The 23,092-nt window shown below is 32.6% G+C and overlaps 1 protein-coding gene across 2 annotated transcripts in view; it reads left to right on the forward strand.

Moving 5' to 3' along the window:
• HUWE1 (HECT, UBA and WWE domain containing E3 ubiquitin protein ligase 1) overlaps positions 1–23,092 on the forward strand; it is a 595,188-nt gene that overhangs the window by 471,030 nt on the left and 101,066 nt on the right. For both annotated transcript variants that reach the window (XM_085806998.1, XM_085806999.1), the window contains one exon: positions 13,759–14,342. In XM_085806998.1, coding sequence (XP_085663124.1) covers positions 13,759–14,342 — 584 coding nt within the window. The remainder of the gene's footprint in view (positions 1–13,758; positions 14,343–23,092) is intronic.

Genomic DNA, 23,092 nt, shown 5'->3' on the forward strand with positions numbered 1-23,092 from the left:
TTTAGTTGTGAATCTGAAACAGCTATCGCCATGATTATATTTAAATGTGTAATATTATATACTATAATTGTAAGATGGAATATGACCTTGTCTTTATTCTGAGTTTAAAGAAGACTGTTTCAATTAGAACAATTAATACACATGAAGCCTTTCTGACACCCTGTCATAGCTGGTGCACCATTTGTAGCAGCTGACAAAATATTATTAAAAGGAATTTATTTTTCATCACAAAACTTTACTGGTGTATTGAACATGGTTTCACCTTTTTTCTCTGTTTCCAAATTGTTAGCAAACAATAGCTCTTAACATATTTTTTCATCTTTGATAAACCTCATATATGACAATAACAGCTTCATTGGTTGGTAAAGTGGACTCATCTAGCTAAATTGAAAATTGACAAGTCCGCAGATTGCACAATGATTCTTCAGTGTTTTGAGCCATGTCATCAGTTCGTCTTTGCACAGAACTATTGCTCAGAGGAATTTTTCGGATATCTGTAGCTGGTGTATGGAGCACAGTGATTATTGCTTCTTTTACAGCTGGTACAATTAGATCTTCTCCTATAGTATGTGGTTTGCCTATTTTAGCAATCAACAATGAGATACAAAGTTAGAAGTCCATCATTGTCTTGCTTAGAAGCTGATGAAAAATTTTTGATATAGTTGGCTGAATTTCGTACTTCTTTTTCATCTCTTGAAAATAGGTCCACATCATTGTCGTTCTTATTCAGGTGTATTCTATTAAAATGATCTTGAAGCCTAGAAGTCTACTTCCTTTGAAAAAAAAAAATTTCACAAATAAGGCACATTAGCGATGATGGATTTATGGGATTTTCGATAAATCCGTATTTAATATTGTCCGCACTATACTGCAATCTTCTTTTTTGCTTCCAACATGGTTTTTACTTTACAGATAGGTGAGTGCTATTAGTGAATGTTAGACATTTCCAAGTTAAGGGTTATTTATTATAAAATATATATACTGTGACAAGAAATGTGACATTCAGAGTATGTTGACAACTAGCTGTTACAAAAAACACATGCTAAAAGACGGTTATTATCAATTAACTATTTTCTTTTCTCATAAGAAAAATGGGTGTTAAGCAGCCTGCGTGAAATCCGCTCAGGGAGACACGAAAGAGAGAATGCTGAAAGATTTTCAAAGAACTGTGATGGATGTACTGTGAATAGGGTGCAAAGATTGCGTCTGCAGAAGTGAATAGTCTGCTTCAGTTTTATTTAGTACTCTAATGCAAATTTTAATGTAATTAATCTTTTGTTTAACCAATAATTAATTTGTTACATTTTCATTAAAAATCAGAAAGACAACCTGTCTGTTTATTGTTCCATCTCGGAAAAACTCGGTGACAGTACAATACTAGACTGGTATCTCTCAACAGTGAAAGATCAACTTTTAAAACCCTGTTATCAGTTGCGTGCAATAATGCTAATGAAAATAAAATGAATATTCATTGACTTTATATAGGCTGGAGACGTATAACGCATTGACAGGAATAAGATAAACATGCAGTAACTCGTTTATAACACTCTGCTCTGAAGTAAAGCGTGGGGGGAAGGATGATACAGGCGCAGAGTGCGGGTTAGAACAATCACAGATAATACTGTCAACTTCGCCAGAATTGCAAAAATCGTGTTATATAACAAAAACTTGTTATAACAAAAGTTCTACAAGCATATTTTTTAGCTATTTATTATTAACAAGCTTTTGTTAACTTTACCTGTATTTACGTACGAGACATTTCATGTGAAATTGGATGATTTGAAAATTTTTAATTCGGATCTAAAATTAAAAATTTCTGTATTATCTAAGTTAATGTACATCTGAATGTAATGAAATTCTTATGCTCAAGGAGTAAGTTTCTAACTAAGAGTTCCTAACAAAGAGAAATCTGTAAATACCTTGTGCAAATGTGATTGTAACAGGAAACAGAGTTCCGATTCTCGTGATTTAGGTAGAGATATGCAAACTTCCACCAACCCTATTTACAACATATTTCTCTCTGCTTTCTCTTTTTCTTAAAATTTCTCACAACTTTTATGAATACTTTATTTACACCCAGAACAGTGATTTTTGGTATCAGAAAGCACTTAGTTTTTCTCTAGATGACATATAAAAGAAAATCAAAGTTGCTTCATTAGTGAGACAGTATGGTGGCCTTTTGCTTTGTGTGTGAAAGCAAATGTGTCTGAAAACATCATGTTCCAGGTCTCCATTGATCATCAAGCCCCACTGTGGTTCTTCTGGCATATATTATATTAGAGGCTGAGCACAAAGCAAGATGGAAGATGTTATTTTGTTTGTCTTGCCACTGAGTGCTGTGGTTTCACATACTTTCGAGAAATAGTGCAAAACATTGTGATGAAAAAAGTTATGTTTTCAAATAACTTAGTTGCAACTTAGTTATGTTTGCAAATAACAAAGGTAAAATACTCATGTAATTTTCAAAAATCATACTCAGATGACTTTCCTTCTATTGTTTTGTCAAGGAGATTGTAAAACATTTGTGATATATACTGTTTGATTTTTCAGTTTCACACAGTGGAAGGGACAATGTTCTTAAGCATGTGTGCATCCACAAACCCAGAGACGGGTTGAGTTGTATTTTAAAAAAATAATAATTACATTTTTCTGCAGAACCAAAAGATCAAAAAGTTGTTAATGTAGAATGCCTGTTCTCTGCCTTTTTACTAGAACACAATTTGCTATTGAATGCATCAGAACATGCTGCAGCTTTATTTAGGGTAATGATTCCTGAGAGCAAAATCACCGAGAAGTACTCAAATGCAAGGAATAAAATGTCTGAAATTGTTTAAGAAATGGGTATGAATAATAAATCTTTTGTTATTGATTGCATTAAAACAGCTATTTGCTGTTCCATTTTGCTTCTCAACGGATGGAAGCAATAGTACCAATGCAAAACTATATCAGGTTGTTTCTTTTTTTAATCCAGAGTCTTCAGAAATTGAGTGTAGTTTACATTCTGCCCCCATTTTAGGAGATTTGACAGGTTTTTAATATAACAACTAATTATTAAAACTTGAAAAAGAAAATGCAACTTCTCTGGATAATTGCTTAGCACTTGGTGCTGCCACTGCACCAATTATATCCTCTTAAGTTTAGCAGCTTCTTTACTAATATGTGTGGATGAGCACATTGTTGATTTTAATTAATATCTTGAAAGGAATTCTGAAAGGAAGGAAAAATAGAAATAATTGCAATAGTAGCATAATATTGAAATAAAAGAAATTTTGAAACCTATGTGCATGCTGGTCATTTAGAGAAATGTTTTATGTAGAATCCTCACACAAAGGACTCCACTTACATTTTTAACCACTTGCGCTACGACTAAACTTCATGGTTGCGGTGCCGTGCGCTACAATATAACAAGCGGTAAAGTGTCTCATTTACGCCGCTCCGCATCTGCGAGTGCAATACAGAGCTGTAACTCGAGAAATAAACAATCTCGTTGTTAGGCGATGTGTGCACCACATTATTTTAATTTTTGTGATAAATGCCTATCGACGTGATGTTCACGTCCCTCGCGGTTTGAGATAAAAGCATCTCGACGTGCGTGGCACATCTTTTTACTGCAAGTGGTTAAGGAAGAAGTAAATACTTGTCAAATTAAGAAAAAACATTCTATTGAAAGTTATAAAATACATAAAGTAAAAGGAAAAGAAATTACTGCTGTCATTGTTACAAAAAGATGCGAGAAAAATAAAGTAATTCCTGCACCTGTAAACAATTTAATTGGCAAATCTTAAAATGATTCTATGAAATATGAGTGTAAAGCTGGTATGAGATTCTTTCAAAATAAAAATTTTTAAAAATTGCTCGACAAGGAAACATTGTCTCGTGTCCTTGTTGTATTATTTTATGAAGAATGAATATTTATGTATTTATTAATCAGGCCTTAAAGCTTTTTTCCTTTTTATATGCTACATTTTGCCATCATTCAATCTTAGCACAATTCTACAGCGCAGAATATTATTATGTTTTGCAATCGGTGATTATATCTTTTTAAAGACATTTTATCAGAATTTGTAAAACAACTTTTGTTTTGTCTTCTTATCATGATTTACGGTAAAATAGAAAATCTGAAGACTGCGTAAGATTTTATAATAGGGACTGTACTAATAAAGTAGTGGAAGAACTTTCAGAGGAAGCCAGGAGCAAGTTTTCTTTCCATGTTAGCTGCTTCTGCCAAGTTTGTGATTACATGCTATATAAATTTTAAAGTCAACAATGAAATGATTTTACATGCTAAAGTTAAAGATACTTCTAGATTGACATGACACATTTGACATCCTATTATACACAGTTTTCATCTTCTAACATCTAAATTCAATTTTTTTTTTTTTTTTTACTTTGCATATTTTATTGATACTCACATCTGAAGGCTGAACTAATGACTCTAATCTGCTTGGAATAATTGGCGTATCTGTATTACACTCTTTCAACAATTTGCAACTGATAAACTGCAGTTGCAATTTTGCACTTTAAAATTAGAAAACTTGGAAAAATTTATAAAACCAAAAAAGAAAGGAACTTTAAAAGTGCAGGGAAGTGTGTAGATAATAATCTTGGACATCTGGAAAATTCCCCATAGTATTGCAAGAGGATTTTCAGTGTTATTAAAACTAGGACTAAATTTAGATCCAATATTTGTAATGACACATGAGAGAAAATTTTTAATTAGCTTTTATTATCAAAACAGGCTTACGTGGCTATAAGCAATATTACAAAGTTCCCTTCTTAATGAAAGCAGTCTGTCATTTAAATGAAAACTGATTAAAGTATTATTATTATTTTTTGTTAAAATGTTCAAATATTAAAATGTTTTTACATGTATGTATTTTTCTACTATTTACATTTAAGTAACTGAACTTCCAGATATCAATTCGTTATTGTTTTTATCTTGAAGTTTTTAATTTTTTCAGATATTAATTACTGTATATTCTGATGTATAAAGCACACTTTTAATAGAAAAGATTAGGAATGAAATTTTATGGATGTGCATTCTGCCAACTTTTACGAATTTTTCGTAATTTTTACGAAAATGCGTTTGTCTTTACGATTTTACGATCGTAATCCATTTTTTACAATTTTTTTTCCTTTTTCAAGTGTTTTTAGTGATTTTTGTCGAAATTTTCGCCAATTCAGCGATTTTTGCCAATTGCATCGTGTTTTACTGCCAACTACCGACTACTTCGAATCCAGTAACCTGCGGTTTCTCCCAACTCGCCGCTTAACCAGCCAATCCAATGCGCTGAACTTGTTTCTCCCACTGTTTTCTTTGTGGGCGCCAGATTATTTTTTTTTTCGCTTTCGCTTCAGCAGCAAGGAAATTACTCAACTCGGACGCAGCGAGCGTGGATTGTCGCATTCTGTTTTTTTTTTTTGTTTGTTTGTTTGTTTGTTTGTATGTTTGCACGTGCTACGAATTTTCTTAATATGTCATTGTTACGAAATGAGTTCAAAAAAACCGTGTTCTCAATATTTTCGGCCTGCCTACAAAGCCGAATTTCCAACAATTAAAGAATCATTCAAAGGAAATAACTATGCATTTTGCAACGTGTGTGTGTGTGTGACTTCATAATAAGTCACGGTGGAAGAAACGACATTGTGAAGCATGTTAAGTCTAAAAAAGCATGAAGTTAATTCTTCGGCTTCGACAACGTCAAAGAAAGTGGATGATTTTTTTTCAAATTCGGCTACGAATTCAGATGCCGATGTCATTTTGGCAGAGTGTTTGTTTACTGCATTCCTCATCGAACACAACGTTCTTTGAAAGATCATGAGAAAAAAGAATTTTTTCAGTGTGTTAGAAAGTACTTTTCCTCAGCTTGTGATTACATTGTAAGGAAGTTTCCTTTGCAAAATGAAGTTCTTTTAAATGCTGAAGTGGCAAATTTGAAACAAATTGAAAATTCATCTTTTGAAAAGATTTGTTTTTTTATTGATAAATTTCCATTTTTGTTAACAATTAAAGAAAATGAATGCCATAATGATGCTTTAGATGAACTACAGAACCAATTTTCTGCTGCACAGTTTGAAGACTTTGCCAGTTCTGGAGAAGATAGACTTAATGTCCTCGTTGGTACCTTAGAAAGAATAGAAAGAGCTGATGGAACACCAAAATATGATAGACTAGCAAGAGTTTTATGTGCTATTCTCATAATTCCACACAGTAATGCTGAGTGCGAGAGTCTTCAGTGTTGTGAAGAAAAACAAAACTATGTATCGTTCTTCAATTTCACCAAAAACTCTAGAACACATTTTAATTGCTGAATTTTATGAGGAAACTAATTGTTATGACAGGAAATTTTCCAAAGAATTTTTGGCTAAAGCCAAAAAATGCACTCTAAATTCATTGCAATAATTATTTTGTGTAACATTAAGTTCTTATTTTATGTTTCCTAATAAATTTTTTAGTTACTACTTAATTGAGATTTACTAATGTAAGTACAATTTTCTTTTTTCTATTTGTATAAATTGTTATTTTTTTAATATTAAAGCATGATATTAATTTTTTGTGTTCTGAATTTGGGGAGAAATCTTCTGAATTTTTATCTTGAGAAGTTGGCAGGTATGATTATGCGCTGAATATAAAAGTGATAGATTTAAAAAATAAGGAAAAGTTGAACATACTGTTTATTTAGAAGATACGACATAACTTGAAAATTCTCATTATCATTTAACATGAAAAGTTCATCATGTTTATATCTTCAGGTACATCATTGAATTATGTCAGGCTTAATTGCATTTTATGCTTATATTATCCACACATACACTATTTCTAGATTGGCATGACACATTTGACCTCCTATTATACACAGTTTTCACCTTTTAACATCTAAATTCCATTTTTTTTTTACTTTTTCTTTGCATATTTTATTGATACTCGCATCTGAAGGCTGAACTAATGACTCTAATCTGCTTGGAATAATTGAAGTATCTGTGTTACACTCTTTCAACAATTTCTTTGTATTATCCATTAGATGGGATCTGAAGATGTCCCAAACTAAAAAGACCTTTCTGGATTGCCTAGCATTTCTTACCTACTATTTCACACCGTTTTCATCCATCCAGCCCTTCTTGTGAATGGAAGCATCATTTGGAAAATTAAATTTTGTCATGGTCTTTCTATTAAAAATGACCATGGGTTTTACTTTTGTACCCTCCACTATGCAGCAAAGCACTACTGTGAGGTGAGGTTTTTCATAAATTGTTGTTTTTATTGGAATCGATTTTATTCCTTTCACATCAGTTGTTTTACTTCCTATCATTATACCAAACATTATCCAAGTTTCAACCATATTTGCAATATTTCACATTGATTATTCCCCTTCATGGATCATTAACATGCTTTTAGAAATTCAGCATTCCCCCTCTCAATTGGGGGAGGCACTTAGCCTACTTAAGCTTTGGCCACTACTAAGGCCAGAAATGGTGAACACTTAATTGTCAAAGCATCTAATAGGTGGGCCATCATTACCATCTGTGAAGGGGGAAACAGTTACAGCCATGCCTTCTCCGGAATTTGAACCCGGGCACTGTGGTATCACAAGTAGGCTCCCCTAATTACTATTCTTTCTGGGTGGTGAAAATATGTCCTTGTGGAAATCTTTCAGAAGCCATTTTGAAACTTTTTTCTTGTAGAACTAAATTATTTGTTTCCATACTTCAACTACACAAACTCAGAGTTACTTTAAAGTTTTCACTTTCATTTGCATTCCTTTTTTCCACTTTAAGGCAAATTTACCCTGTTTCTTATTACATAATTAATCCATTCTGATGATTTTCTAGGATCTATTTCACAACACTTTCTTCTAGGACTGGCAATTTCATTACTCTTTAACTTCTTGAGGACCAGTGTGTGCAGCCATGGGACCGAACCCCCGGAAATGGAACGCCGCCGTCGGCCCATGCATTTTTAGCATTTAAGCCTACTTTTACAAAAAAAAAAAATTATATAAAATCACCATTTTAATATAATCACCTCAATATATTAATTACTCATGTATTAATATAAAGAAAATCACATTATTACTAATAAATTAAACAGGAAGTACTAAAATTATAACTATAAGCATGAAAACAAAATTACAAATATGAAATGTAAAAGAAAATAAAGCAATAATTATTTGTAGGTAATTAAATACTAAATTCATATATCTGCTGTGTGTGGAATAATTCAAAACGAGATTCAACACACAGGACAATGGCTGCTTTGTTCCGCCGAGCAAGTAAGATGCTTTATGTGTCGGAAAACTTAATATCTTTCCGTTTCTATAATAATGCTGTAAAATTACTTTTCAATCAACCAAGAAAGTCTATGTTAAGTTTTAAAATAAATATAAAACAGGGCAACTGGTCCAAGTTTTTCCATCATGAAAGTTTGGTACGTTACAGCACTATAGTCAGATAAATGCGTTTTCCCACATTCTCCTAACCAAAAAAAAAAAAAAAAAATGAAACCATTGAGCTGGATGCATTTTCCCACATTCTGATGACAAAAAAAAAAAAAAAAATACTTAATGAAATAAACACAGCAGTGTCCCTTTAACTAAAAGAGCTGTGATTCCCAGTTTGTTTACACCAATAAATCTATCAAAACCTGAAGCAAAGATCAGAAACTGATACTCATACATGAAGGTCAAAAGCCACGACCGTTACCATTTAGCACCATCTACTGGCATTTATAAAATTTAAAAAAAATAAATAAATCCATTTCTAAGTTACATATATGAAATGCTGGGCTGAAAAGATTGATCGGATCTCTTCGTGTACTTGCGATGCGGGGCTGATAAGAGTGGAATCGTTGCATCTTGCATATGCGATGCTGGTCCTGAAGGGGTTAATGGATGGCAAATATTTTCTTTTTATTTTAATTATTATTTCTTTATTTAGCTTCCACTCATGTATAGAGGTTTCATCAGCACCAAACATCATTGCTGCAGCAGGATTTCCACTTTCTTTCACAAATTTAATGACTTCATTTGAAACCAGCACTGTATTTTTTTTATTTGGCAGGAGCCATATTTAATTCTAAGAACTGTACTTCAACTAAAGCAAAATGCAGTTTACTGAAGTCTTTGATGTTTACTTCAGAATCAAAGCTGCAAATGGCAGCAGAAAGAAAAACATGTGGCTGCTTATTCCATGTATTCATTTGGTCAGAAATGCATTTACCCCAAATTAAATCCCCTTTTCTTGAAACCCTATAAACATCCTTGTGCACAGCTGCATTGAATACAAGCCACTCTCTTTCCAGAATTATTTACCACCTCAAGCATTTCCTGCACATACATATTCTTCCCTTTATCACTTCTTAGTTTAGTATACCATTGTTCAATAGCCCAGGGCAAAATGTTCAACTGGATGATTTCAAAAGATTGACCATTGAACATGTATCTTTTAGGTATCTTTGTAAAAAAAAAAAAAAAAAAAAAATTGTCCATTATACACCAAATACACCTAAAAATTAAAAAGTGTAGTTTGAAATTATAAGTGTGTGTATTTTATACCGGAAAGTTAATGCATTCTTTAAAAAAGTTTGAAGGGGGCAGTAGTTTAGAAAATTCTTCTCATTTCTTCCAATTCTCCTGAGTGTCATAGGTTGGCAAGCATTTGAAAGGAAATGACCGATTTTTGGTACCATCTAAACTTCTAGTAACAGATAAGACACAAGTATCAAAAGTGCAGTGTAGAAGTCTACTTCAAAACAAAGTGTTCTAATTTTAACTATTGAGTAATTTTTGTATTTCATTGCAAAGTAAAGGCAAGTGTTTTGACTATTTTGTTTCTTATTTACATTTCATAATAGAAATTTCTCCTATTAATCGCTAAATATCTTGTTTTAGACATTCTACTATTTTTTTTAATCAAGTTACTTTTTAAGCAATGTGTGCCTTGGTTATTTTTGTTACTGTCTTTCAGCTTTGATTTGTAAATATTTAGCAAAAATGTAAAGGCAGCTAGAGGTGACCAAAATAATATTTCTTGATGGAATATGTCACGGTGAGGTACCCAGAGCACTATTGAATGGTCAGTAGTACATACTTCTGGCATAAATCATCATTTCCTATCCAGGCTTTCAGCAGTATGCATCTTATATGAACAAGGAGCTCACCAAAATGTTTCTCTCCATGTGGCTGTAACAGAAATAAAGCAGTTACTGTAAAAAGCAACAGAGAGGGATTTCTGAGTACATACTTTGAGTAACTGCTGTGTTTCCATCTGCTGCACCGTAGTGAAGACAAGTGTAGGGCAAACTCCATGTTTGTGTAGTGATGCATACTGCTCAAAATCCACATGGGAATGATGATTATGCAGGAAAATGCTTTTGCATACTGCACATCCATTCTAATACGAAATCTATTTCTGCCGCTTCAACCTAATTTGAGAATTTTGCCAGATATTTTTAAAGTATCCTGTATGTGTATATCCTCTTCACACCCGAAGTTAAAATATTTAATTTAAAAATAATTCTTGAAGTTTATATGCTTGCTTTCTGTCTATAGATAGGAAAAAAGAGATTTTTTTTATACATGTATATTTGGGGACCAAAAAATTTAGGTACACATTTGTGTACCTTGGGATTCAAATAAGTAAATAATCTCATATTTTAACACTTGTAAATTTTAATATTTAAAGCCACCATTAGATTAAAATGTGAAATAAAACATGAACACAATATAATTTCACAATAACATCCTAATGTATGATTGTTTTATTAATTTTAAGTAACTTTAACTAATATTTTATCTTTATCAACACATTATTTTGTATAAAACTTTTCAAAATGATTGTTTTTAATACACATAAATACATTTTACATTTGATGCAGAATATTCTTGTTCTTCATGTGCACCCTGGCATTCTACGTTTAGATGCATTTTTGGTATCCATGAGTCTTGGTAAGTGATTTACACCATCCAGACTCGTGTTTTTTACTTATTGAGAAATTACTTTCCTCTGCTTTCTTAGGGTATTCTTCCTCACCTGAACTTGAAGGGAGTCTTAGCTTCTCTCTATTAGTTATTAAATTTCCTTTATATCTGCGCAATACTAATGCATCTAGCATGCGATATTCCATTGGGAATTTAGCACCCGTAAGATTGTTTCGCTTGTAATAGTGTACATGCATCGCCTAACACTTTGATATCACCAAATCCACAAAATAGGAGAAAATTCAAACTGGCCTTTTTTTTTTTTTTTTCTCAGTACACCGATAGTATGTGAAAGGAATCATTTGCTGTTCCAAAGAAATGTTTTGCGGTCAAGGCAAAATAAGGCATTTTTCCTTTATGAGATTTAAAAAGGTTTGTACTTTCCAACGTTTATCATCATTTTTATGGAATGCTAAATTAGCTGCAAAATGAAAATTTTAGGGCAGAGTGAATAGTCTGTCTCTTGCCATTGTTCCATGAAAATATCTTATTGATAAGTTTCTTGACTAATATAATTCTGCTTGAGGGAATTTCAGTGTGCCCATTCAAGTATTGAGACCAACAAGTCGCATTATTTCATTTGCGTTCGTGTTTACAGATTTATATTTCTGATAAACAGAATACAAATTAGTTTGGGCAGCTACTTCTTCGAAAGATTCCACGCTCAGGTATTCAAAACACGAAGCCAAGGGTGAAAAAGGCTCTGGAGCATTCTCAAAGTCATCCTGCAAGCATGTTAACTTGAGTTACTATGAATTACAACTAATAACATGAAATAACAAAGAAATTACAAACAATAAATTATAGTAAAAATATAAAATCAGATCAGTAATAGCTATGCATTGTCTTTATTTTAATGGGTCAAAGAATATGAAGAATAGAAGTCCAGTATTATGAATATTATATTTTAATTCAAAAATAGAGCAAGAAAAGGGTAAAAAAAAAACCCTGTAAAATACAAATAATTTAACATTGGAATTACACACTAGATGTATATAATCACTTGTGCCATCAGTCAGCTGTTTCTGAAACGTAAATTTCAGAAACAGTAACTGAAATTATGTAATATTAAAAAAACGTATGACAGTAACCAACTGAGCCTAATTTCCCTAACGGACTGACGTCCACGTATGTGGACCTATACACATTTCAACGCATTGCCACAAAAAATAACTTTGACGAACAAACAACAACGTTAAACAAAAGCTCTAACCTAAATAGCTCTAAATATTCACTTTAAAAATTAAATTATTAATTAATTAATTATTACTTACGTTTTCGAAGACTTTTCGACAGCGCCATTTTTGCAAAACAATCTGCTTGTAGCTCCGATTTCTTCAAAAGTATGCACCTGTGCATCCATCCATTGGTAAAAATGAAAAGCTGAAACATCCCTGTACGTAGTAATTGAGTTGCAATTGAGTAAAAGTGTACTGGAATATTTCCAGCATCGCAAAATTGAAGGTCCACATATGTTGACCTGTGGAGTCAGGAGGATATACACCAAGCGATCATAAAGTATGCAAAATATCAGCATGTCATGGTTTTCATAAGAAAGCATGGGATTTGTTTCAAAAGTAAAATAATTTGTTGTTAAAATAAATATATTTTTCACCAACAAATTTCTGCAGTAGTCTCAAAGAATTGTTATTTCATACAGGACTGTATAACGATCACTTAAGTTCATCTTCAAGAGGTTACACAATCCAACACATGCTGGAGCTAAAGTCAGCTGATTTCAAGCAGCATGAAATTTGCCTTTTCAGGAGATGTAAAACAAGGCTACAGGTTATCAAATGTTCTGTTGACTGACCAGATATATTTTTCATTTAATGAAAGCATAAATGTACGTAACTGCTGTGCCTGGGTGAGAGAGAACTCACATGTGTGTGTGGATAATGCTTTTGCATTAGCCAAAGATGTCGAGTCACAGTCTCATTCATTGTGTGCCCTTTTTGATTGGCACTGTTTGGCCTTTTTGATTGGAGACTCTAACAGAACCAGTTCAAAACATCAAAAAGGGCATATAATGAATATGGGCATTAAGAGAGGCAAATGCTCCATAGTGTAAACATTAATGCAAGAATAATTACATCTGCATAGGTCTTGCCCAAAACCTTCAATGATTGACATTTGATGCTGATAGTGTCCTCGGTTGCTCTTTTTGCACAAGTAGCCAAAACGGTCTCCAGATCTTGCACCTTTTGACCTGAGTTATTGGGTTACTTGAAGTGACAAATGCACAGAGGTCAGCTGGTGTTATTGGTTATATTGAAAGGTTTTATTCACAATCCTGTGCCAAGAATTACAGTTGAAGTGTCTTTAGTGCTCTGTAGTATGTCATTCTACATGAAATTGTCATTATGATGAATAAAAGCAATCATGTAGAACATTTGTAATCCTGTGTGCATTGTCAATTGTAATTCTTCACTCTTTGAACTTCTGTCACAACTGAAGCACCAATTGTTTGTGAAAAATATAAATACACTGGAAGTAAAATCTCATTATTTTAGAAAATACCCCATATCTTTCTACATGAAAACAATATCATGCTACTGTCTGTAATTTTGATTTATTGAATTTCTACTTTTTCTGCTATTTTTGGATAATCTGTGCATGTGTACTCGTTCAGGTATGCACAAGAATGTTTTCCTCTTTTTTGACTGTGACTTGTAACAGTGTAAGAACTCTTACTGTTTAGCTTTTTATTGTAGTTTCTGTTTGATCTCATTTTCTTGTAACTTCAAGTATTCAGATATTAATTTTTTATTCTATATTTTAGGCATGTTTTGGATACTTTGATATCATTGGCAAAAAGTTTTCCCATACATTTCTTACCTAATCCAGCAAGAAGGGAGGATAAATCTAAAGATACTAGTAACAAAGTTGATCAGAAATCAGGAAAAACTCCAGCTTCTGCTGGAGCTAAAACTGAAACCAAGAGTATGTCTTCTTCTAAGTTAGAAAACGCTAGTTCACATTCAGAAAGCGATTTTTGGGATGTACTTGTGAAATTAGATTCTTTAAGCACTACATCACGCAAAGGCAAGACTGTGCTGAGGACTCACAGTGCTTCATCTTCAGCATATGGGACATCGTCTAGTTCCAGTTGTGATGAAGTTGAAAAAAATGTAGGACTTGAGTCATCTCCATTAACTAAACTAATGAGTTTTCTTTCACATCCTGTTGTTAAACGCAGCTCAGTATTAACTGACCGTTTATTACGATTATTATCTCTCATTTCATTAGCTCTTCCAGATCCAAAGACTTTTGTAAAAGGCAAATCAAGCTCAGATTTTAGACATCAGATAACCGAAAGTGAACGTTCTTTGTTGGAAGCAAACACAGGCTTGAATTCAGAAAGCAGTGAGTAATGAATATTTTCTACTTGTCTGTATTACAGAAATTTCGCTTGTTTTCTTTGTTTATTTTTGATATTTGAAGCACATTGTTAATTATAAATAATAATACTGGTAGCCTCAAAGGCTATGTAAATTTGTTTATACAGTCAAAAGTCGTTAATTTGGACACCCATAATCCGGAATGATCTATAATCCGGACCTCAAAGCTACAAACTTTCTGCGCATGCCTCGCGTTGACGCATGCGCGTAAGAGTGCGCAAATTACGTTTACGAATGTATGTTTAATGTATAATGGATGGTATAAGCTAAGCTAAAATTATCTAATTCAGTTAATGTTGCAGATTGTGTTGTTCCTTAATCTTCGAATTGGATTCGGCTTATTATTTTTTGTAGATTTAGAGCAATTTTATAAAAGTAAGCTCGGCTTATTATTTTTTGCAAACTGTTAGAGCAATTTTATAAAAGCAAGCTTGAACTTTCGATTATGTCAAATAGAATTTCTGGTATATATTTACTTATATGTAAAGGATCTACAAAGCGAAAGTATGTTTCGAAGTCTATTAAACAAAAAGTGGAATTGCTGCAAAAAATGGATAAAGGCATATCCTTTGTTTATCTAAGCTTTAACATTTGTTTATCTTTAACGCCGTGGCACGCAATGAATTGGAAGTTGATCTGTCAGCACTATCCTTATCTTCAGGGCAGATGTTTTTATTTTATTTGGCTTATAATTCCTTACTAAATGTAGTATTTCATCTTGATGTACTCCGTCTTTGATACGATTTAAATCAAATTCCTCGTCATTATAATTCGCTTCTGATAGCGAAGAAAGTAACTGAGGTTATTGAAAACGAAAAAATTTCGATTGTCAAATTAGTCGGTATTCTCGACACAGCAATTATAGGACTTGAAGAGCGGAACTTTGTAACTGAACAAGAAATTATGTCTGTTTATAGAATTAAAGAGAATGTATTATCACATAAAAAACGAAGCAACTTAAACAACTTACATTGAAAGAAATGTTTAATAAAGTAAACAAATAAATATTAAGCTTTTTTTTTTTTTTTTGTAAATTTTGATACCCATTAGATCATAATTGCTCTTTATTTCATAAAGTACAGTTTCATATTTTTAATTTTATAATTTCTGCATGCCATCTTACCAGATTTAAACTGATGATCTATAATCCGGAAAAATCGATAATCCGCAATCGCCAAAGTCCCGACGAGTCCAAATTAACGACTTTTGACTGTATTCCTTTTCAATATGGTCTCTAGCAAAATAGACATGTAATAAACATTAAATTGAGAGAGGGGAAGTACTAACATATTAATGCAGCCATCTTAGTAGTCAATATCTGATCATAATCTGAGAAAAAGTCACTATTTTCATGTGTTTTCTCCTCCTTGTATTTAAGGTCTAGTGGTTTTTATAGAGAAATTGTAATTTTGTCTGTAACTCAGTCTTAATATATGTGCTTGTGAAATTTGCCTGTAGTCGAAGAAATCGCTTAAAATTTTTATGCTAATACAGTATTGTGCCACAAAATCATTAAAGGGAACAGTAACTTTGAATCTGTTACTTAAGTGATCTCCATGAAAAGAAACAATACCTAGTAAGAATATGTATTCAGTGATTGATTTACAGTATAAATACCTAATCCAAATGTAAAACTTGTATAGGTAAAATAATTTTTTTTCAGATTATTAGTTGCAAAATAAGTCTTTGGTTAGAGTAGATTGAAGGGTCCCTCTTGTATTATGCCGAAGTTGTTTCATTAATGGTAACCTGAGTAATTGAATTTTATGGAAACCCTATTATGACATAGTTGCATGTTTATGATACATTTTGAATGATGGTAAAATATGTGTAAGGGATTGTGGTGTGTGTCAGTTAGGAAGTATATTGCTTGTTTTGTGGTTTAGGTGGTAGAATGGCTAAATGTGGTATGATTAATTTGATGTTTCTATACAATTTGGAACAAAAGGGGTCAGCATTAACTGACTGATGTGTAAATGAAGGTTTACTTAGTAGCCATTATAAGTGTCCTGTTTGAAGGAAATGTGGATGGTCGAACGTTGGAGGATATTTTTTACTCTTATTTTCGTTAATTTATGTGGCGACACCGGTATACAGATTCTAGTTCAGATAATTTTAGAAAGTTTTTATATGCTGTTAAAAAATTGTGTTTGACTGAAGACAGATAAGTTTATAAATAAGGTGAATGGATATTTCCTTTGTGTAGTGCTAAGAGGAATTTTCCTTTTTTTATGTTATGTCATTTTTTGATTTAAAATGTAGTTTATTGAGATTATGTATTTTTTGTTGGTGGCTCCTTTGACTTTTTTAAGTGAATATAGATCGATGTGCATATGTATAAAGTCAAGGGAGTGCGCAATGGCAAGTTTTTTTAAGTGAAAATAGGTCGATATGTACATGAATAAAGTGAAGGGAGTGCGAAGTGCCAAGTTTGTGCAATTCTCTGATATTTTTTTAAGTGAAAATAGGTCAATGTGTACATGGATACCGAGTTTGTGCAATTCTTTTACTTGTTATTTTGTCTCTGTGTAGACAAAAACCGCCACTACACAAAACCAAAGTAACAAGTCAAAGAATTGCACAAACTCGGTATCAATGTACCGCCAAAAATTGCCAATTTTCACCACGGAGCACCCGTAAATATATTTTTACCAAGTCTTTATTTGCAAAATATTGAAATTAAAACCAAATTTATGGAAATTAGAAAATGATGGCAAAGTCTCATCTTTTGGGAGGAAAAATTTAAATATGGTGTTTTGTTTTGGTAGGGCATAGCCCGGTCCACCTTGCAAAACAAAGTTTGCCCTATGACCCTATACGGACTTAAATATGGTGTATGGAAAGAATGTGGTACACTGAAATTCATTGCATAATGCATCCCACACCTGCTCACTTGGGTTCAATTCGGGTGAGTAAGGTGAAGGTGGCCAATCGATTTGAGTGATACCTTCTGTTTGCAAGCATTTTAACACCACGTGTGCTTGATGATAGTGAGTATTGTCATCCATTAGCAAAAACGCGCCACCAACAGCACCCCTACACGATTATAGTTGGGATTCCAAAACCTCATCTGTATATATCCGAGCAGTTACAGAACCTTCTTATGCAGCTCGATATGACCATTTGTCATGATTCCTCCTCATACCATTTAACTGTAGTCACAGAAACTGGATATTTCGTGGACAATGGAAGGAAAGTTGTGTGTTCCTTCCTCTCTCCAGATCGAAACATGTCTAGAATCACTACTCAGACTGTATCTCGACTTCTCAGTAAACAATACGTGGGCCCAGTAGTCTTGGTTCCATTGAACATGATGATGACACCAGTTTAAACTGGATTATCTGGAAGCTGAAGTGAGTGGGATACAAACCATTGGTTTTCTCACGTATGGTCCAACCTCATTAAGCCTTTGTGCAGCAGTAGTACAGTTGAGTTCCTGTGGCAGCGTGGACGTTTAAAAACAAATCTCTGGTAATCACTTCATGGATTCTTCAAACCGCCAACAATAGAAAACCTTTTCTGATGCAATTTTCACTCTTGATCACCCTTGACCAGGCTGTGTATCAGCTGATCTAGTGCTTAAAAAGTGGCTCCGAACTCTTGATATGACGCTTTAAGGGGTATTCTAATCTTCGACGAGAACTGCATTTGCGTTTGACCTCCTCTGATTGTACCAATTATTTGTACTTTTAACCTTTACTTAAATGTTACCTTTGAACCATAACTACTGAATACTGATCACACTTAGTAACCATGTTCACTTTAAATAACACTACAGACCAGAATTCCAACATGCACCCATTGTATCCATCGCCAAATTTGCATGTTTCTGGTGTTAAGATATATGCGGAAATGCAATTTTGTGTTCAGTTATGTTTAATTAACATAAATAATTACAGGTTTGGTTACTGGTCGCAATATTAACTTTAGTAAGCATATTTTTCTCATTATCCTTTAATTTTGATGACCAATCTGTATTGATAATATCTGCAGTTGCATTTCATATTCTGATTCAGTTTGTTTCTATTGCCAGATAAGTTGAGAAAAAATTTTCACTTGAATACATCGTCTGATTGGCATTCAAATGTTTACACTGTTGCCTAAATTGAATTCATTTTCCATTAGAAAACTGTTTAGTTTTTCAAAGCAGTGCATGTCATTTACATGTGATTAGCTCATATTAAGTTTTAAAACTAATGTTACTAAAGATACTTTCTCCTCTTTAGTTAATAAATGCTAATCAACTAGTGCAGAGTTCTTCATAATTTTCTTTCAGAATATTTATTTTTATGTAAAACCCAGGGGTTTGACTTTCAGAATGCAGTTTGAACAGATTACTGATCTACAGGATGAAGGTGTATTATTTTTTTGTTCAGATGGCTGGAAGTAAGCAGCAAACAAATTCTACGTTTGGTTGAAGCAATGATAGTCTGAAGGGGGTATATTGAATTATACAGTGGGTACTTTGAAAACTTCCCAGCCAAGCATTAATAACATTTCTTGGACCACTTCTGTAGTATTCTGAGACATAATCCTTCTCCTATAAATGTATGTTTGTATTGACTGATTTTTTTTCTGATTCATTCGTAGCAGTTGCTGCATGTAGCAGTCAGCATTAACAGTTGGAACTTGTTTGACTAGTTTGTATTCTGCAATTTCCACATCTGAAGGATGTTTACAAAGTTGCCACGCTACCTGAAAAACCAGAAAAATTCGAAAATTGACCAGAAATGTCAGGGAATTTAAATATTTCAGTGAAAGTCTGGAAAAGACTGAGGAATTTCATATGACAATCCCAAAAAAAATAGAAGCGACTTTTGCGCCATTGTTAGAAGCCATCACTTTCTTGGCGAATTATGTATTGTATGGGTGCATTCGGGCAGCTGGCATAGAGCCATTTTTCACAGCTCCAATCAAATTGTCTTTTAGAAAGCAAAGCAAGTTTCCAGTAACCTTGAGAATCGAGAAATTTGCATGTGAACTAAAGTAAGCATCTTGAACTAAAGTAAATACCTTCCCATTCTCGTATAAAACTAAAACGGCTTAATCCTAGTATATAGTAGACATGGAATATGGCAACATGATAATGAGCAGTAAATTAATCATTTTGGTGTTGGCGATAATTTTCAAAATCGTGCCAAGACCCTAGCGTATGCTAGGATTTTACTGCAAAATCATTTAAAGCTTTTTCTTTTTAATAAATGCCTTGTTTGTCATTTTACAGTTAAATAAAAAAATAATAATTAGTCATCTAGGCTAACCATTTAATATAACTATATTTGACAAAATAATCGTTGATTACTGTAATTCAGTTTTTAAGTAATTATTTTAATGTTATTTGTACCATTTAAAGTGGCTCTTCCCTCTAAATTTATTTATTATTAGTTAATAATACTTTCAAATTCCAGGCAAATTTCTCTGGCATAATCCTAAAGCAGTACGATGATATATTATGAAATTTAATGCAGAAATTTTTTGTCTATGTACGCTGCTAAATATATAAAATACCTGAATTTATTTTAAAATATCATTAAATATATTTCGAGCTTATTTTTAACTGCAAAATGGCTGAAAAAAAAAAAAAAAGCATTTTTTAATCCACATTGGGCAAATTCAAATCAATGGATAAAACAATTCCTTTATAGTTATAATATTAATAATTTGGGGATTATATTTACAGTACAAAGTCCGAAATCTGGATGTCCATTATCCTGAATGATCTACAATCCATACCTCACAACTACCAACAACATTTTTCTCCTAGGTTTACACATGTGCATTTGATTCTCCCCTTTGTGCATAATAAAACATGTGGAGAATCCAGATTCTTAATTTCACTTTGACACTAAATAAAATACCTTGGTATTGAAGAAACATATATTTTAGTATAAATTTGTATGATCAGTAATTTGGCTCCATTGCTGCATATCTGCTTTTTGGCACACATCTCAAACTGAAGGATTCCACATAGGTACATCCTTGATCCGATGCCAACCTGGCAAATTATTATTTATTATTCTTTTCTTTCATCACTGCATGTTTATAAAAATATGACAACTTGAGTAATGACTCATTTAGTGATGTCGAAACAATTTTTTTATGTGAGTAATTGGGAAAAAAAAGGTGTATGATAACCTTTTATGTTGACATTAATCTTGGCGATGATTACAGATTTATGCTAAATGCGCTAAAAATGTTGACGAGGAAAAATTTACTAAAACTTTCTTTCCATATGCTAAAAATAGATTTTGTTGACGATACCCATAGACACAAAGATTACATTTAGGGTTATTTGATTTAAGAATAACCAATTCGTTATTCACATAAACCCAGAACCAGCACCAGGCCACATAGAGTTGCAGAATTTAGGAGCCACAGAGACTACAATCAGGCGGCAAGATATCTAGTGCTGACCCTCAATAAGGCTTAAGTATATGTGGAAATTTATTTATTCAGAACTCTGATAAACGTTAAGCATGTGCAAAAAATGGAGTATAATAAATAACTAATACAATTCAGGCTTAATTGTCTCAGTGCGCCATAGAAGCAAGATAAAATTTAACAGAATAACTTTTTATCGCCAAGCTCATGATGCATAGCCAAATATGTATAGTGAAAGATAGCTAAATTTGATGATGACAGCCACTTACTTTTTTTAAGTTTTTTTACTTTTACTAAGCTTTTCGGATATTGCAAAACAAAGGTTAAATTTTCCAATTAACGGATTCTGTAAAGAAATGTTGAGAAGCAATAGTAAATGAAGTTGATATAAAAGAAGTTTTTCGTTGTGATGGCAATGCTTCTCAATCATCAGTCAATTAATGAATGGTGAAATCTGTAGTATGGTTCTAGATCCAGAAAATTACTGCCGCCAATAGTGAAGAAAGTGACACAGAAGTTACTGAAAACAAGAAAATTTTGATTGACAAGTTAGTCGGAATTCTCGAAACAGCAGTTACAGGACTTCAATAATGTAACTGGAACAAGAAGTTATGCCTCTCTACTGAATTAAAGGGAAAGTTTTAGCACAAAAAACAAAGCAACTTGCATTGAAAGACATTTTTAGTATGGTAAACAAATAAATACTAAGCTTCCTTTTTTTTTTTTTTTTTTTTTTTTGTAAATTTTGATAACCTTTAAACTATAAATACTTCATTATTTCGTAAATCACGATTTCATATTTTTAATTTTATAATTTCTAAATCCCATCTTACTAGATTTAAACTGATGATCTAATATCTGAAAAAATTCCAAATGCGGAATAGCCGAAGTCCGGACTTTGTACTGTATATAGATATATATATGTGTGTAAGACATATGTAACTGGCAAATTTTTGTACTTTCAAGTGGTACCATAATTAATTTACCTCTCAGAACTGTCAACAAGCATTACGTGCATAGACTGGAATTTTCATAAAACAGGCCTGGAAAACCTGGAACCATTCTCTTGTTTGAGTGGAAATCCTGTGTTTGGCAAAGCTGAACTTTGGATTTAATGACAATGCTGTTGTTTCACGTTGTTCTACCCAATTCATTTAAGGTTCTCAAAACATACCCACTCTTCATCACCCATTACAGTTTCCCATTAGAAAGTCCAAGCTGGTCTTTGAACAGATGTGTATTTCATGACATGCTTATTCCTTGTTGTAGCTTGTTTATTATGACACTCATTGTCCATCCTTTTGAATCATCTCATTGCATAAATTATTGGAAAGAGTTTGAATAACTCATTTCTTCAGCCATGTTCCTTTTGTTTCAAAATAAATCTTCGTCGACAAGTACTGATGTGGAGCGTCAGAACTTTCTCATTTCCTGAATTTAGAAACACCAACTCTTGTAACTAAAACTTTTGCATGCTTTTTGCAGGGTTTGTACGGTCCTTAAGAGTCCTTAAATTTTTTGGAATTGATTTTTGGTTCTTAAAAGTCCTTAATTTTGGCCAAAATCAGCAGAAGGTCCTTAACTTTAATCATCTGAAATCTCTGTCTGTTTTTATGACTGCCATTTTGAGTGTGAATTAGCATTTTGGAGGAATATTTTTGGCGATTCACTGACATATATGGTTATCTTTTGAATGGGTTTATGGGTTATAATTTGTTTCTATGTCTATTAAGAATGATGGAATACTCGAGTTTCTAAGCAAGAAGTGAAACATAAGCATTTTGCAATTTCTTTTTTCTAATAAAGAACTCTTGAACAACTTTTCGCATTTGGGGATGTGAATTCTTTTATTAAACAGCTCTAAATTTGGCGACTTGTCAACATTTTGGCGATTTTAGGATCAGTTTCTATAGAAAATTTTTAATTCTGAGATCTGACAATTTTTCGACCAGTTTTTTAAAGCATCATAACATTAATAAATTTTATTAAAATAATGGTAATATATTGAAATTATATATAAAAAATAACATTAAAATAAAACATTCTATTTTTCGCTGTCATATTATAAAGTTTCATTTTGGCAACTTATACAATATTATGAATGTGATAAATAAGGTATAATGCTCTAAAGCATAATTTACGAAACAGCTCTTAGCAAGAGCAAAATTAGCTATGCTATTAATTAAAAATGTCTTCTTTTTAATTTTTTCATACTAAGTGTTTTTCCCATGCAATTGTCTCAGAATATTCAAAATTCTCAGAATATGCATCACTTTTCTCTATAAAATTAATTTTACACTTTTCCACCCTCCTTTTTTTTTCAAAATATTTCTG

Source organism: Stegodyphus dumicola, chromosome X1 (genome assembly GCF_044657685.1).
Source record: "Stegodyphus dumicola isolate Sdum_Otavi_A_Nest chromosome X1, ASM4465768v1".
In the NCBI taxonomy this organism is placed as follows: Eukaryota; Metazoa; Arthropoda; class Arachnida; order Araneae; family Eresidae; genus Stegodyphus; species Stegodyphus dumicola.